The sequence below is a fragment of the Podarcis filfolensis genome (assembly GCF_964270895.1).
Source record: "Podarcis filfolensis genome assembly, chromosome: 1".
Classification (NCBI taxonomy): domain Eukaryota; kingdom Metazoa; phylum Chordata; class Lepidosauria; order Squamata; family Lacertidae; genus Podarcis; species Podarcis filfolensis.
This window is the reverse complement of record NC_139604.1, coordinates 50,785,273-50,802,119: the sequence shown is the minus strand read 5'-3', so window position 1 is coordinate 50,802,119 and position 16,847 is coordinate 50,785,273. Positions and strand designations below refer to the sequence as shown.

Sequence of the window (16,847 nt, the reverse complement as noted above, 5' to 3'; positions counted from 1 at the left end):
ACAGGGAACCAGGCAAGGGGCCTTCTTGGTAGTGGCGCCCGCCCTGTGGAACGCCCTCCCATCAGATGACCTAGGAAAAAACAACTACCAGACTTTTAGAAGACATCTGAAGGCAGCCCTGTTTAGGGAAGTTTTTAATATCTGAAGGACTATTGTACGTATTTTAATATTTTGTTGGAAGCCACCCAGAGTGGCTGGGGAAACCCAGCCAGATGGGCAGGGTATAAATAATAAGTTGTTGAGGTTGTTGTTGTTACAGTATTATTATTATTACTGTTACTACTATTATTCTCTTTTGAGTGTGTGTGTGTGTGTGTGTGTGTGTGTTTAATATGACAGTAGCGTTAAGCAGGTATAAGTTCTTATTCTTTTTGCTTATTTCACTTAAATGAAAGAACTTGACTCAGAGAGAGAAAGAGCCTACCTATGAGCATGCACAGTTAGGGAGGGCTACTGTTGCCCTCTAGTGGTTGCTTAGATAGTAGAGAAGTTTGAGATGAGCGTGTGCCCTTGCATCAATTCAAAATGCATCTTTAGTTACCTGCAAGGTGTGATGTACTCATTCCAAGAGCCAAGGGCAATCTGGTTGAGGGATGGGTACAAAGGAGCATAAGGCCCCTGTAACCTTAAGAGCTGAACAGAAGATGGGGTTGCTTTTCTCATCCCTACATGGCATGATGTTCCTGCTCAAATCTCTTCTTGTCCCTGAATATTAGAGGAACAATCAAGAGTCCTTTGCATCTGGTCACCAGGCACAGCCCATCCTTGAATCTGTCCAGATGTGTATAACTCCCCAGGTAAAGAGTCAATGGCCTGAAAAAACACCAACATTAAATTTTTAATTTAATTAAAAAGCAAAACATAAAACAGGACCACAGATATTGAGGAGTTGTGCTGCTGATTATCAGTCACATCACACACAAAAAGTCTCCTGGTGCTCACAATATTCACATGACCACATTCCACTCAGGAAGGAAGTCTTCTGCCTTCTTAGGTAGAAAATAATGCACTTCTAAAAGACTAGAGAATGCAGAGTGCCTGTAAAAGATGCTTATCATTGAAAGGAAGTGTGCAGACTGTGAGCCATGCATGCACGTGTGAGAGAAATAATTCCTTTTTGTACAATAAAAGTGATTGTGCAAGAAGGCCCTTAATGTAAAAAGAGTTTTTTAATAAAATAAAAAGGAAATGGTGACTCTGGCGCCAGTCATTCACACAGCTGCCTGTGAATAAGACCTACTGGGAATGAATGGGACTTGCACACAGCTAATGATGTACAGGATTGCTGTCCTGGAACTATACTCTGTACAATATAGACTGAACACTCATGGGGTGTGGGGAGAAGAAATTTGTCATAAGTAAAAAGGACAAAAGAAGGTAGATGTTTGCAGATGTGCTACCACTGAGCTACAACCCTTCCCTAAAGGAGGACCATCCTAGTACTACACTTTGTGAGAAGATGCTTTCTTGCTGCAAGAGTATACAGTAGTGAAAGCCCTGCTCAGGGGAGCTACTGCCCTGGCTGGTCATCCACCAGTGATGTAGCTTCTGTCCTCAACCCTCCACTGCAAAACGAAGAGGCCTCTTAGTCCAGAATCAACTAATGCATGTGGTGATGCCAGCTTTATGAATTCAGGCCTGAATTCTCAGCATTCTTTGAATACTCCTGTTATCCCTCTCCTTTCCTAGCTGCAGAGCTCAGTTTCTTTGCTTGTGTGTCTTGTGGTGACATTGGATTTTCCCCAGCCTGAAATTCAATTTTGAGGACGCTGGGTTGTTGTTATTACAGGAATCAGCCTCCAGTGACCAAATCAGACCCTGGTATCTGTTTTGCTATCCTTTGACTAAATATGAAATCTGCGTTGTCTAGCTCTCTCTCTTTCTCTCTCTCCCCCCGCCCCCCACCGGATCCCTGCACCACTGCCACTTCCCCAGGCCTCCCTTATGATTAAGCCTTTGCTCTCTTAGACCATTGTGCGAGTTAATTACTTAAATAACAAAATTGCTGGGCTCCCAGTCAAAAAAAGACTTTGGAATCATTGCCAACAGCTTGTCTGAAGCCTCATCTGCAAAACGGTTTCTGCTGTGTCAGGACTGGGATCCCAAATGACAGTGATGATATTGTAAAGTGAATGATTGGGACACGCTGCTCTCTTAGGCATCCATGTTATCCAACTACCCCTAGGAAGATGCAGTAGAAAATCAGGATATTTTTTTTTTGGGGGGGGGGACAATGGAAATGGGGCAAAAAAACAAACAAACCCTACAACTCTCTCCCTGTATGGATAGAATGTGTAGCAGCTGTCTTGGTAATGTTCTTCTATGATGCAGGAAAGAATTTGGTGCATGTTTTTGCAAAGACCTATTTATCTCATTCATATTTCTACATTTTTGGAAGTATATGATTTTAAAAGCACATCAAAAGCACACTGGCCCAGTTTGGCTCCTCCGTTCATGAGTCTCAGGCTTGCAAGTTCTGCTTCCCCCCACTTTCTTCATTTTAAAAGTGGAAGTGTCTAAAGTTTCCTGTTACATCTGAACTTGGGGAAACTCTGGTTGGGTTAAACTCTGGTTATCAAATATGTTAGGTTCATAAACTAAGGACTGATGCAGACTTGTTTGAAGATAGTTTAAACCAGGGATTGGGATCCTGTGGTCCTCCAGTTGTTGTTGGTACTTCAACTCCCATCAAGCTAAAGCCAGCGTAGCTAATGGCCAAAGATGATGGAAGAGCACAGGTCCCCCACCCTTAGTTTAAATTAACCATAGTTTCTCTAAGTTCAGATGTCACAGGGAATTATGTTTAGTTTTACAGCATAATCTTCCAGTTTCCTCCTTGTGCCCATGCCAGAGAAGGACGCAGAGGGTGTGGTGTGCAAGCTTGAGGACTGTGTAGGTTGATGCACATAATGCTAAACCATAGTTTAGTATTTACACCCAAAAAGGCCCAGTGTGTAAGTCTCCTTACTTATGGGAGACTTTGGCTACAATCCTGTACACTTTTACCTGAAAGTACCATTAAACTCAATGGGACAGAATTCTGATTAGACAACAACATCTTAACACAAATAAAAGAATAAAAGAGCAGAAATGTTTGAAGCATAAAACCATTGCCATCAGAGTTTAAAAGGCCTGGTGGGGGAGAAATATTTGTCTGGTGCTGAAAAGAAATATGCAACAAGGACAACCTTCTCTTTCAGTCACCACCTCTAATGGCAGGGGCACTTGGGGGTGGCCCTCCAAGAATTCCCTCAGTGTAGACAAATGTGTGCACATGTGTGCATTTCTGTGAGTGCCACTCAGTGCCATTGGACATCAGGCAATGCATTTTTTTCCAGAGACTAAGCTAGAAACATAAAACACTCTCTTCTACCAAGTCAGATTATTTGTCTTTCTGGCTTAGTATTGTCAACCATGGTTAGCAGTCGCTCCCTTATGGCAGCGAGGAAGAACCACTAATCTGCAAATCGGATATGGTCTGTGAAAATGGTCCATGCATGGCAACTTGGCTCATGAACATGGTAGGCTGTCTTCAAGCTGCATGGCTACTTCTAATTTGGCCCTGTCTCTCTTTGCCAGGGTCAGGGTCAGCACCTGGCATCCTTTAGTAGCTGCCAGGGCCACAAAAGGGACCCACCACTGGTGCCTGCTCTGAGACCTCTTATTAAAAACCCTAAACACCCAACCTGGCACACCAGGTAACCCCAGCCAGGTGAATACAGGCACAACTCAAATTCCCCAGACTGTCTCTGTCATAGTGTAGTGTAGCTCCAGGACACTGCAAGAAATTAAAATGGTGTTTGGGCCAAGCTGCTTGGCAATATTAGAGAGGCAGCTGACTGATTCTGGTAAGCCTGCCACAGCCTACCAACAGAGGGCTTGCCAAAGGGCACATTGCCCAGGGCCCTCTAAAATCTGGCACTGGCCAGAGCACAGCGAGGTGGCTGCCTCAAGCAGTTGAGTCTGGGGTCTTGTGAAAGGGCAGCAAATTGATAGCAATTTAATTTCACTGTTGTTGTATTTGCTGAGGCACTTGTGGGATTTATGGTCACCTGTGTCAGAAGAACGCAGCCAACCTTAATGGCCTTGAGTAGGGGAGAGGGGTATCATTAGCTGTTCCTCCTCAGGCAGCAGAACATATTGGACTGGTCCTGCAGCTGGCCTTGTTCTCTTCCATCCTTGATACGCTTCTCTTACCAGTGGAGGCTGCTTCAATCTCAATGACCCATCAGTCTCAACCTGCCCTCAGCCGGACCCTCCCTGTCTGCTTTCTTCCTCCCAGCCAGTCTAGTAAGCAGTCCTGCCTGTCAGCTTCCTCTCCCTTAGTCTCCGTGCTGCCCTTATATAACTCAGTAGAGAAGACAAAGGAGACAAAACTAGAATCAGTTTGCTCTGCCGGTCATTGGTTCTGTTGCCCCCTACTGTCAGGCTCCCTGTCTTCCACCCTACCAGTCCCAATGGGCACTGGGCACTGCAGACTTGCTTCCTTCTCTCCTCATCAGAAACAGGACACATCTTTAAATAAGATGGTTTAATGGCCTGGCAGCTGTGTTAAGCCCCCTTATTGGTGGGTGTAGGGGAGATCTCGGCCTATGGTTCCCCTCATGCGTATGCACAGGGGGTGGGGGAAAGCTTAAAGGAGCTGCTCCCCTCCTCCCCGTTCCCAGTTGAAGGCAGAGGACGGCTGTGCGTCCTTGGTCAGAGCGCAAAATTAAATTAGTTGGGCCTGAGCTCTCTGGAGACAATAAAGCAAATGGGCCAGTGCTGGAAGAAGAGGGGGAGGGGTTCTTGAGCAAGGGCTGTGTGAGGCCTTGCTGGCAATTCCCTGATTAAAGTGCCTGGCAGAGTAATTAGCCAAGTGTTCCTGAGGCGAGGCCAGGCCTAGGCCACAACTCTGTCAAGAGCAATGTCAGCTTCTGCGTTGCTAGTTCCAATGCACCAGGCTGCAGCAGATGGGAAAGGAACAGGACCTCCTCTTAACCCGCTTGGTTTAATAGTTCTGGAAAGGCATTGGTGCAATAAATAGTCAGGGAGAACTGGCACCTCTCTGAAGGAAATAAGAGGCAAGCTTGTCACCTGTGTATGTTGTTGCATTGAAATGAATGCAGAAAGTGAAGTTGTCCATTGCCTGGCGTTGAGGTCAAGCTGGACTGCCATCTGGCATGTTTCAAACCAGGCTGCCTGTAGTTTCTCTTCCTCCCTCCCTCTTGTTTGGTTCCCAGGCAGATTTTATTCACCATTCATTCACTCTGCGAGGGGTTTGGCAACTTAACATCTGTGAGGAGAGTGATGGTGATGAGGTCTTTGGTAGCAGGGTCATTCAGAAGATGCAGGGATGGGCTAGCATCCGGATTCGTGGTAGCCTCAACATAATCTGGGCCCTCTGGACACTATTGGCCATCATAAGGATACCCTGCTCTGAATGACAAGAGGCATTTGAGAGCATTGTGGCTCCACTTCAGCTTCTTAGGCTGCTGCATGTTGGGAGTTCACCACATTTCTAAGCTGAAGTGTTCTAGGCAGCGGCCAATGACCAGTTTCTTTACTGGAAACATCATGAATGTTTCTAGTTGGTGCCACTAGAGCTTTGACTTGAGCAGCTGTTCAAGATACAACACTCGGAAGAGGAGCAAATGCTGAATCCAACATGAAGGATAGCCTAGGACTCAGGCATTGTGGTAGTTGCAAGGCGTATTGTGCAACTGGACTTCAGGTGGCTATGGAATAGGAAATAACACGTCACCCCAAAGGAGGAAATGAATCACATAAAAAGAAACAGAAAGAAGACAAAAGAGGACATAGATCTGCATAAATCTGCAGGTGCTAATTTATACATATAGATGCCATTTTGCAAATCATTTATATAATTTAAATTGAAATACAATGTATCTCACTACAACAGGGAAGACTGTGACCAGGTGATCTAGCAGATGGTAGTGAGAAGAAACTAATACAAACAGGAATACCTGATTATATCCTGACCTGGCCTCAGTTATCTATGCTCTAATAACCTCTGAGTTAGACTACTGCAATGCATTATATACAGAGCTGCATTTGAAGATTGTTCAGAAACCAATGTTAGTTCAGAAAATGGCTACAAGACTCAGTGTGACATATTATGCCAATGCTGCACTGCCTACGCTTATCCATTGTGCTCTGTAGTATGTAGGGTAGGGAAAATGCACATTGTAATGGGGCAGGAAGTGGGTATAGCTTTACTACATGTTAAAGAGGGAAGGGAGGAACTGGATACTGCGTTGCTATTTTGGGGAACAGGCCTATACTGCTTCCTATAAGATGCCATTCCACCCTGATAAAAAACCTGAGCAGGTCAATGCCTGCTGCTGCAGGCAGAGGTCATGGATGTCTGTAGACAGAAACTTTGTATTCTGCACACTTTGGCTTGGAGGGAAAGATCCAGGTCAGACCCAGTAGCAGTGCAGCACCAAAGCTCCTCTCTGTGCCAGTAGGTGGCCTGCGGGTTTTTGTGCTGTGCTTGCATTCCCTGGGAATGTAATCAGTAGAGCTGATCGCAACAGCTCAGCTTAACACCTAGCACTGAATTGCTTAAGGGATGCGAGCAGTGTGTGAGTCTTATATGGGCCATACAAATGAATTATCCAAACGTGGACCCCTGTCTTTGTTCATCTGCAAGAAATGGGCTCTTGACAAGAGAGAATTAGACTTGAGGCTGGCCTAGCCCAGGAGCTCCTTTATGAGAGCTGCCCTATCCTTTGTTGTTATGCTGTGCTGAATACATCTGGTGGAACACAGTGGCTAAGAGGCTGAACAGTGAACTAGTAAATTATTAAGGCTATCAGTGGATTATTAAGGCTATCAATAGTTACTAGCCATGATGGTCACGTCAGAAGCAGTATGCATCTGAATACTAGTTGCTGGGGAGCACAAGTGGAGAGACTGCTGTTGTGCTTCAGTCCTGGTTGCAGGCTTCCCATAGGCGTCTAGTTAGCCACTGTGAGGAGAGGACACTAGACTAGATGTAAATCCCCTAGTCTGCTCCTCATCTCTATGTTGAACCTGCCCAAAGCGGCCAATATTCATTCAGCCCACTCACCCAGCATCCTCAAGGTGGGAGATGGCAATAATATTGCTGACCTATCTTGCAAAGCTGTTGTAAGGCGATGACTGAGATAATGCACACAAAATAGATTGAACTCTCTAAAGTGCTACACAAATGCTAAGCATCTGAAAGTGCAAAATGCAATGGGCAGTTGCAAGCCTACCTTTAAGCAGGAGCGGGAGGGGTAACCTGCTGCCCTTAGCCTAACTGCATTCTGATTGGCCAGTGTCATGAACTGGCAGGACGGCAGGGAGGAGGAAGAGGATCCTGGTGAGGGGTATAGCCATGACTGGGGCACACCGGGGCAGGCTGGGGATGGAGAAGGAGAGGTTGGTGTAGAAAGTACTCATGGGGTGATGGAGGGTGGTGAGGGGATGGAGGTCAGTGCACAGGAACCAGAGCAGCAGGACCCATCACCAGAGCCAGAGGGGCTCCTGTCTTGCCAAACATGGCAGGCTCTGAGGTGTAAGAAGCAGCGGGAGGTATGCTGTAGGAGGCTGAGGCAGGCAAGGGCCCACAGCCCAGCTCATTAGCTGCCCAGGTGGGGCTCACTAGCTCTGGTGATTCCTCAGGTGGAGTAGACTCAGAACAGGTGAGGGTCACAGGGAAGCAGAGCTGAGCTGCTGTGTCTGCTTAGCTTCCAACGTTGGTTGGACCATGGCTTGGATGGTCCAGGGAGCTCTTTGGGGCTATGCCTGTGTGGGACTGACCTCCAGGTGCCCTGACCTCCAGACTGGCTGCAAAGGAGTTGTTGGCCTGCTGGAATGTTTGCTAGCCAGTGCTGTGGGATTGTGCACTCCAGTGGGACTTGCCGCCAGGTACTCCATGGTTCAGGATAGGCAGGGACACACTTAGGGGTTGGGTAGGTTGGCTCCTGGCAAAGGCGCAGGCCCAGAGGAGTGCAAAAATTGTGTCTCTACACCCTGGCCCAGAGCGGTTAGGAAAATAGTTTCAGGCAAGAAATGCACCCCATTCTCTGCTAGGTTGCTGGGAGGCGATCCTTCCCACTCGTAACTGAATGCTTTTACGCCTGCTCTTCCTCCAAATTGGCAAGAGCAGCCTTCATATAGGGCAGGTGGGAGTTGGAGTCCAACATCTGGAAGACCACAGGTTCTACTGCTTTAAGGGGCCATTAGACTCTCAGTAGTTTTTGCTGCAACAGATTAACACAACTACTCTTTTGGAAATGATTCCTATTTTAAAACAACTCCTTGCACTTAAAACAACTAAGTGACATCACAACTGAACCAGCCAATCCTAATCTTTCTTAACTGAGATTGCCAGGATCAAGTAATTTTCAAACTTAGACTACAATCCTATCATCACTTACCTGGGATTAAGCCCATTTGAACTCAATGGGGGTTAATTCTGAGTAGCCCTTATAGGATTGTGTTGTTAATTTCTAAGAGACAGATCTTACTTTTCACATTTAGGTAGGTATCACAGAATGACCTAAGGCAATGGCGTACATAACGTCAGCAGAGTAGGTCTGCCAGGGCTCACATATGGGGAAAGCTATGAACTATTTAGTGAGAAGAAACAGTCCAGTAATTAGACTATTGTTTTCTTTGGCCAGGAAGAAACAGTAAACCAAGCAGGCCTTTGTACAACAAGGGACGTGACCAGACAGGAAATGGGCAATTTGCATGAGAAAAGCTAGGCCAGGGGGAAAAAAAAGACTACTGGGGAATGCAGATTTATATACAAACTCAGATGCAGCTTTTGGTGGTCATCCAACATGGAGATTCCTGAGACAAGAGAAAAACAGGAACAAAATTCCAAAATGTCATTTAATCTATGCCCACATTACCAGTACACTTGGGCTAAAACAAAAAATACAAGGCCATGGTGAATAAAACTAGTAGTCCATTCAACCAAGTTTGTTTTGAACCTAATAAACAGGTTCCTTGCTTGCTGGTTTCCCATAGGCATGTGGTTGGCCATTGTGAGAACAGGATGCTGGACTAGATGGGGCACTGGTGTAACCCAGTAGACTCTTCTTAGACAAGTTGGCATTAACACTTGTTGACTGTCCTCTGGAACAGTCCAGTTAGCAAAGCTTGGTGGGTCCTATCTTTTACCTGTTGTCCCATCCATTCTTCTGTGACTGGTAGGAGACTGGTGCTTCCAAGGACTGTACACTGGTAAATTCCTCACAGTTCTCTTTCCCTACTAACCAGCAGAGTCTGTCAGTCCTGTGTTTTGCTGCAAGGTTAACTTGCAGCTGTGAACCAACAGTTCAACTTGCACTGCTGTTAATAGGCATTAGGTTCTGGTGAGGTTTATAAGCCACTATTGCAGCATGCTGCCTGGGACCTAGAGATCATTACAGTGAAATAATAATAATAATAATAATAATAATAATAATAATAATAATAATAAAAAATTTATATACTGCCCTATACCTGGAGGTCTCAGGGTGGTTCACAGAATAAAATCAAAGTATAAAACCACAAAATACATAATCAAAATAAAAGCAACAACCCAGTAACCCCCCCAAAAACCCCACATTTTAAAAGGGCATAGGATGTCAATTAAATCAACCAAAGGCCTGGTTAAAAAGGAATGTTTTTTCCTGGCACCTAAAGGTATAATGAAGGCACCAGGCGAAATTCCCTGGGGAGAGCATTCCACAGACAGGGAGCCACTGCAGAGAAGGCCCATTCTCATGTTGCCACCCTCCAGATCTCTCAAGGAGACACATGAAGAAGGGCCTCAGAAGATGATCTCAGGGTCCAGGTAGGTTCTTATGGAAAGAGGCGGTCCTTGAGGTGTTGTGGTCCTGGTAGAGCACCTGCTTTTCATGTACAGCATCCCAGGTTTGATACCTGGCATTTTTGAATAGGTTGGGAAAGACTCCTGCATAAAACTTGAGAGGGCCATTGCCAGACAGTGCAGATGGACCAATTGTTTGAAACCATATAAGGAAGCTTCCTATGTTTCATCAGCCAACATTTTTATGGCATCCAACATTAGTTTAATTTTAAAGGATGACTGGGTGACTCTTAAAAGCAACTTGACTTTTGGGAATCCTGCTGACAGAAGTTTAGTCTTGATAGGTTATATGGCATCCAACTGGAGGGCTGTTTGGAATGTGGGTTAGGATCAAGAGGCAAATCTACTGAATCTGGTAGTTTTGGTCTCGGCAAAGACATTGGCAGAACACAAGTCCCCTTTTCTTGTTGAGGGGACACAGTTGGGACTTGGCCTACATTTAACTGAGGTGGTTGTTGTTGTTTTACTTCTGTGTCTTTGGTCAAATCCATGCCATATTTTCCTTTGTTGGCAGTGAAGACTTAAATTAGCATCTACTGAAGGAACCTTGTCACGGGCTATCACTGACCTTGTCCATCATGGTGCAAAATAGCTCTTTTTTTTCTGGAACGGTACATCCTAACTGATGCATGTCCTATTCCTGCTGAGGTGCCCTGGTTTTTGTGCCAAACACCATCACAGCAAGTATTTGATGACATCAGGTCCTCTTAATTGAGTCTGTGCCCTGTGATGCTGCCAGGGCAGGATTTTGGGGCAGAAGTCCAGGGCCTCACTTGGCAGAAAGAGCAGGAGGGGCTCCCAAATGCAACAGGACTGACTTGCCACATTTTGATGTAAGTGACAGTACTGTCAAAAAGGGGACCCATGTATGATCACTGAATCCAATCACATTCTCTCATCACTTACCTGCACTACCGAGTCTGTGCCTTTCTTCTGCAGCCTTGTCTCTCTTTTCCCCAACTCTTCCCCCTCATCATCTATTTCTTGTCTGTATGGCTTTTCTGCTGCCCAGACGTGCCTCAGAACCAACTGAGATTAGCAGGGACCTCCTTTTTGGGATGCTTCCAAACTGTGAGCCAGTGAGCCAGATAAGCTTCCAGCCAGCAGCAAATCAACATGTGCCCAAAAGCCAGCATTGTTTCTCATCCTTGGTTAGAGCGTGAGTGCATGAGGAATGCTGGGCTGAAAGCTTATACAGCCCGTTTGGTGGTTCATTGAAAATTCAGATACATTATTGGTTCAGAATGAGGCAGCGTGGTTCTTGAAAAAAGAACTGGATGTAGCCAATAGGGAGCAGGCTGCATCTGTGCCTGCATTAGCAACAAGTTGCTTGAAATCTCCTTGTGATGACCAGTGTTTAACCTGCAACATCCTTGTGTAGTTTGAGGCTTTAAGCCATTTTCAGATATCCAATGTGGATCCAGTGTGTGCTGCTGACTCTCAACTTTTGTGGATCCCTTGCCCTGCCCATCTGGGTGGGACCCAGGAGAAGGAAGGAACAATGTTGGGTGTAGAGTCCCTGCATTCCTGTTCTGCTAGACCCTTCTATAGCACTGTTGCCACAGAGCATGCTTTGTGTTGATGCAGCCTGCTTTGATGTGCCCTGGTTGTATGTGTGCATTTGCACACTGCCTTGAGCCTGCAGCCTTGGCGTAAGTGTGCAGCTTTAGCAAGGCAGCCACTCTTATTGGCCCTCTCCTCCAAATTTCTCAACTGAGATGTCCCACATTTTACTTCGTTTTTTTTTTAAAGCCTTACACCACTGACTTTGCAGAGTTCCACCTGCTCCTGCGTCCTTGCCTCTTCACGCACACGCCTCCAACTCTGATGGCCCTCAAAGCCAGGACTCGACGGGTTGAACTGACAAGACGTTCCCCCTCCCTTTCCCAGCGCCCCTCAACGACGCTCCTCAGACATCAAGGCTAAACGCGTGCATCTATGTGTATGCACAGATCCCACTTACTTCTAATTGATACAGGATCACGAGTGCCATTTACGCAGCTCTTCAGAGTGATATGTTGCTAACTGGTTAATTAAGCATGGCAAACCTAGAGACCGGATTGTGGCAACGAACTGGGGAGGTCAGGAGAAGGAAATCACGTACCCATCGAAGAGGGGCGCATTACTAAGGGGGCGGGGGTGTCGATCAGCCATCGATGGAGATGTTTGATGCGCGGGGGGGGGGGGGAGAGAAGAGAGAGAAGACGCTGCGCTTTAATCACCCACGAGCAGAACATTTGGGGATGGGAGCGAGACCCAGGGCTGGTGTTCCCCTCCCTTAAAAATCCCTCCGTCGTTGAGGCTCCCACGGCGAAGGGGGAGGCGTCGATTATCGATTGGGAGCAAGAGGTGAAGGCTGAGCGACTCGCAGGATCGATTAGGGTTAACGCCGCGGGGAGGGGGAGGGACCGCTGGCCAGCCCTCGACGCAGGCCAGGCCAGGGCAGCGCTGTCCTTCGCGGTCCGCTTGGGCGTGAGGGCAGGTTCGGGTCGCGGCTGCGGCACGTGCGTCTCCGCCCTACCCCCGTCGCCACCCCCCAGCAGCGCGCGGCCCGAATTCGGAGCGCTCCCCGGCGGCTTGGAGGGAGCTGATCGAGGCAGCGCCGCGTCGCCCTGCGCCCCTACGCGCACTGCGGGGCTGGAGAGTCCGCGCTACCGTTTGCCGCTGCCGGAGAGGCGCGCGAGCTGGCGGGCGCGGGGGGGGGGGCGGGAGGTGAGAAGGAGGAGGGAGAGGAGGAGGGGGGCGGTGTCGCCGCCACCGCCGCCAGCGCTCAGCAGGTCGGGAAGCCGCGTGCGGCGGGTCAGTGCTGCGAGGGGAATCCATCCGGCCGGCACCGCCGCCCCGCAGGGTCCTCGCCCCTCTTTTTGCCTCCCGCCGCCGGCGCCGCGGCGCGCAGGGCTCTGCAGAGGCTGCGATCGACGAAGCAAGGGGGACGCGACGCGCCTGCACCAACCCCGGCTGTCGCTCGCCTGCCCGCGTCCCTCTCTCCCCTCTCCATTTTCCTCCGGCTGGGAAGGACACCCCCCTCACTCCCCATCGCGCTCCTCGGTCGCCTCCGGGTCGGGGCTGGAGTGTGAACGGGGATTCCCACTTCGGGGCGCAGCGGGATCCCTCGCCCGGCAGCAGCAGCAGCAACGATGACGCGCCTGAGCTGGTGCTTCGCTTCCCTGATCCGCTGGGGAAAATACTTCTTCTCGTGCTTCCTGCCCCTGCGATTCTGCCTGCACCGGGAGGTAAGCGGGGCTGCATTGGCTGGGGGTGGGGGTAGAGATGGCGGCGTCACCTCGAAAAAGCTGCGTAGTGTGAGGGAGTTCCGAGTTAACTGGCGAGAAGAGCCCCCCACGCCACCCGCAGCAGCGCGATCATGAAGGCACATCGGATCCCCCTCCCCAATCGAGTTTTCCCCGGTCCTTTCCCCGCGTGCGCTGCAAAAAACTGGCTCGCGCCTTGATTGTTCAGTTCACCGCCCCCCCTTCTGCACAGGCTTACTCGTCTGCCCACCAGGCGTGCTTGCCTCGGGGCCACCAAGTCCCCTGCAACCGCTGCCCGAGCGTGCTCTGCCCAACTCTCCCTTGGATGCATGCACACGCACACAACCGTGACATGTTCGCTGGCTCGCAGACTGCAGAAGCGCCCTCGTGCTCATCAGCTGCTGAGAGCGGGACATAGTCGCTGTAACATGGAGCATTGCACACGCACGTCTCAAGCCACTTAAGGCTTATATACCCTTTAGCACACACGCACTCTCTACCATGCACTTGGATCTCTGCACACCCACCAGCTCATCCACATAATGCACCTCTCTTTGGCTCCTGACAAATTCACACAGGTTCCTACAGCAGAAATGGGGGGAAAGGCAACTTGCTCCTGAATTCAGCGATTCCATTGCCCAGAAGGAGCCAGGTGCAGAAGGCACACAGTCTAAGCGCTGCAAATAGGTGCTGGGGGTGGGGTGGGGGGCTACTGACCAATCTCCTCCTGCCTGATTTGCACATTGGTTATACAGTCAGAGAGATGCTTCTGCTGGCTGCTCCAAGGGCCTGTCTCACCCTCTCCACACACCTTGCTTATCCTATTGCCTGATTGCTTCTGTGGCTCTTTCTTTCCTGGCTCCCTTTGGGAATGTCACCAGCAGGGGACCAGGAGAGATGATGCTGTCTGGAGCTGCCATCAGTTTGCTGCTGCTGCATTGTTGGGAAGGTTCTGAACAAAAGGGCTGCTGCTGGTGAAAGCTACCCAGATATATATAACAGGTGGGGGGAGGCAGGCAGGATTGCAAAGCAGGTTCCAGGTGGCTGTTGTCCAGTATTAAACTGCACACTAAAGACCACACTCAAATCAAATGTAGGCATATATAGGGCCTGCAGTGATTCTGCTTCGGACCTGCCCTGCCAAGTGACTTGTGTCCTCCCTGAGCCAGCAGGGGGTGACACATCACAGCAACATACCACTTGTTACTTGGGTATCCCAGAGACAGATGCTGGTTTCTGCATCTGTAAGAAGCCAGGCTTTTCTTTTCTCTTTGTAAAATCTCACCATATATCCTGAAGGAGAGCATGGTGACCGTGGTACAAGTAAAGGATCTGTCTATCTGGAGAACAGTCAGTGATGGAATGTCAGAAGTGTGTCTGTCCTGGGGAAATGATGCGGGGGGGGGGGAGAATTCCTTTGGAATGCTTCCCCCTTCCTCAAGCTCTGTGGAATGCAATAATAAAGTAAAATAAGACCAAGTTCTTCTAAACTATTTTTTTTCTCCCGGCCTCTTTTCCTTCCTTCTCCCCCTACCTTGATTTTTTTAAATGTTCTTCCCGGTTTCTCAGTCATGTCATCACCAGGGCAATGGGAAAGCAGCAGGGGTGACCAGCAGCACCCTTTAGGACCCTCCAGCTCACAAGTTCCTCATGGAGCAGATTTGAACCCACTCTGCTGTCTTTGAGCTGAGGGGGAAGCGAGTCGGTGGCCTGGCATCTTCTGAAGAAGCTCTCCTGGGAAGGGTTTCTGGTGAAGTTTGGGTGTGCATTTGGATGAGCCTTAAGGATGTTTTGGGCCCTGAACATCCTCTGCTTTTGAAGTGGAATTGGCTTGCCTTTGCAGCCATCTGAAGCTTGCTCTGTGTGTTGCCCCAAATGACTGCAGTTCCTGGTATTGAGGCTAGAGGAAGATATCTTCCCAGCACTGGTTACCCCTATGTCTCTTCCGCACCCCAATGTTTAAAGGCTCCCATGCTGAGTGTGCAGGAGCCAGGAAGGATTAGGGATATTCTTGTGGGTGGAGGGAGGGGGAGGAAGCTTTGCCAAGACTGTAGATGTGAAACACAACAGGGGAACGTGGCATCATGAATCTGTTACTAGGGCTGTCCATACTCTGCAGTAAACTAAAATAAGATGAAAGTTCTGCACCAATGAAACCCATATTCTGGCCTGTGAAGATCTGAATTCTGTGAATTGAATAAATTGAGCAGATATGCATGTATTTGCTTATTTTGCATAATTTGTGCTCATAAAAAGGAAAAAAAAACACACACGAAGCCTTCACCTTCAACAATTTAAAATCCTGCTTAGTCCTCTCTCAGGATGTGCAGATATCTTGCTAGCTCCTGCTCACAGTTAAGAGACCAAGAGAAAGCTGTGTGGTTATTTGTTCCTCCCCAGCAGGTCCCCCCCCAAAAAACAAATTACATTCTTTTGTCATAACCACAGTTACAGAATATGTCAGTTCTCCCCACTCCCATGGTAACCAGGGTTAAGGCCACTATGGTTCCCTTTTAAACAAGTTTGTTAATCAGATTCAGACCCTGGTTTCAAGTTCTCATTAAAAAGAGAGAGAGGTTCACCTTAACCAAGGTTAATGTCAGTGATGACCAGTTCCTTAACCAAGGCTAAAGCAGGAGAGAGGAGTTTGCTGTGTGGACTAAGCATGCAGTCAACCTCAGCTGAAGTATCAGTAGCCAGTATTGTGGGAACCATAGTTGCAGCAGCACTGGCTCTCAGCTTCCTGACATTTTGCCAATGTACTTTCAAGTCTATCATTGCAGTCCTAAGGCCCAGAAACTTTATTTGTAATGAAACCTGAGTTTCGTAAGAGACAAATTTTTATGTGGAATACCGGATTCCTTACTTACAATGCTTGCGAAAGGCCATTGACTGGAATAAACATGCAGGCATTTCTCGTTTATTCTGAGGGATCACAGTATATTTCATACGGCTATCACATTTGTTGTTGAAGAATCACACTTTTCCAACAACCAAGACAACAGTATTTTGTTTCTTAGCTAATGTTCCTCTTGTATTGATGAATGCTGTGCAGAGAAAATGGTTGAATGAGTGTCATAAATACCTATTGGCTAGTGCCCATGCCATCTCTGATGATGCACCATATAACTTTTAATCCCTCCTGCTTGTGGTATTTTAAAATGAGCCAGGGGAAAGCTATCCCTCCTGCATCATAGCTATCATCTGTGTATTCTAGGGATCAGCAATTATAGCACCAAATGCAATCAAAACCGTCAACTGGGAGTAAGCCCCATTGACTTCAATAGGAGAAAGCAGATGTTAGGATAGTGCCGTAAGATGCTGGGAGAAGGGAAAGAGCATGTGGGACCCACAATTAGAGTGAGCAGTGTAGGTTGGAGTGGGAAAGGGGGAATGGAGAGTTTAATCTTCATGCTGGTATAAGCAGCCATATCTGCCCACCGGTGGAAACAGGATACTGGTCTGAATGGCCTGTAAGGAGCTCTAAAAGCTCAGGTTATCCAGCCCAAATTGAGGTGCACCATCAGAGCTGGAGTGGGAGTAACTAGGAGGGCAGAATGCTAAAGAGAGAGCACCCCCCTTTTCAATCCCAGTTGTCTGAGACCCAGTGGTAGCTGCAGTTTCCTTCACAGAGCAGTGCTGTGTGGCAGGAGTCCCCAGCAGCAGCAGCAGGAAGAGGCGAAGGAGGCAACGGGCTTTTCTTCTTCCCTTTGCCCTTGCAGGGTCCTTTAGCAAAGTGG

The 16,847-nt window shown here is 48.2% G+C and overlaps 1 protein-coding gene across 21 annotated transcripts in view; it reads left to right on the top strand.

The window, feature by feature from the left end:
* TNS1 (tensin 1) overlaps positions 1–16,847 on the top strand; it is a 319,529-nt gene that overhangs the window by 21,158 nt on the left and 281,524 nt on the right. For 2 of the 21 annotated variants that reach the window (XM_083583980.1, XM_083583957.1), the window contains exon 1: positions 12,979–13,089. The exons of the other annotated variants lie outside the window; for them this stretch is intronic. In XM_083583980.1, coding sequence (XP_083440106.1) covers positions 12,994–13,089 — 96 coding nt within the window. In that variant the 5' untranslated portion in view covers positions 12,979–12,993. Of the gene's footprint in view, positions 1–12,978; positions 13,090–16,847 lie in introns of those variants that run through there. 21 annotated transcript variants of the gene reach the window in all.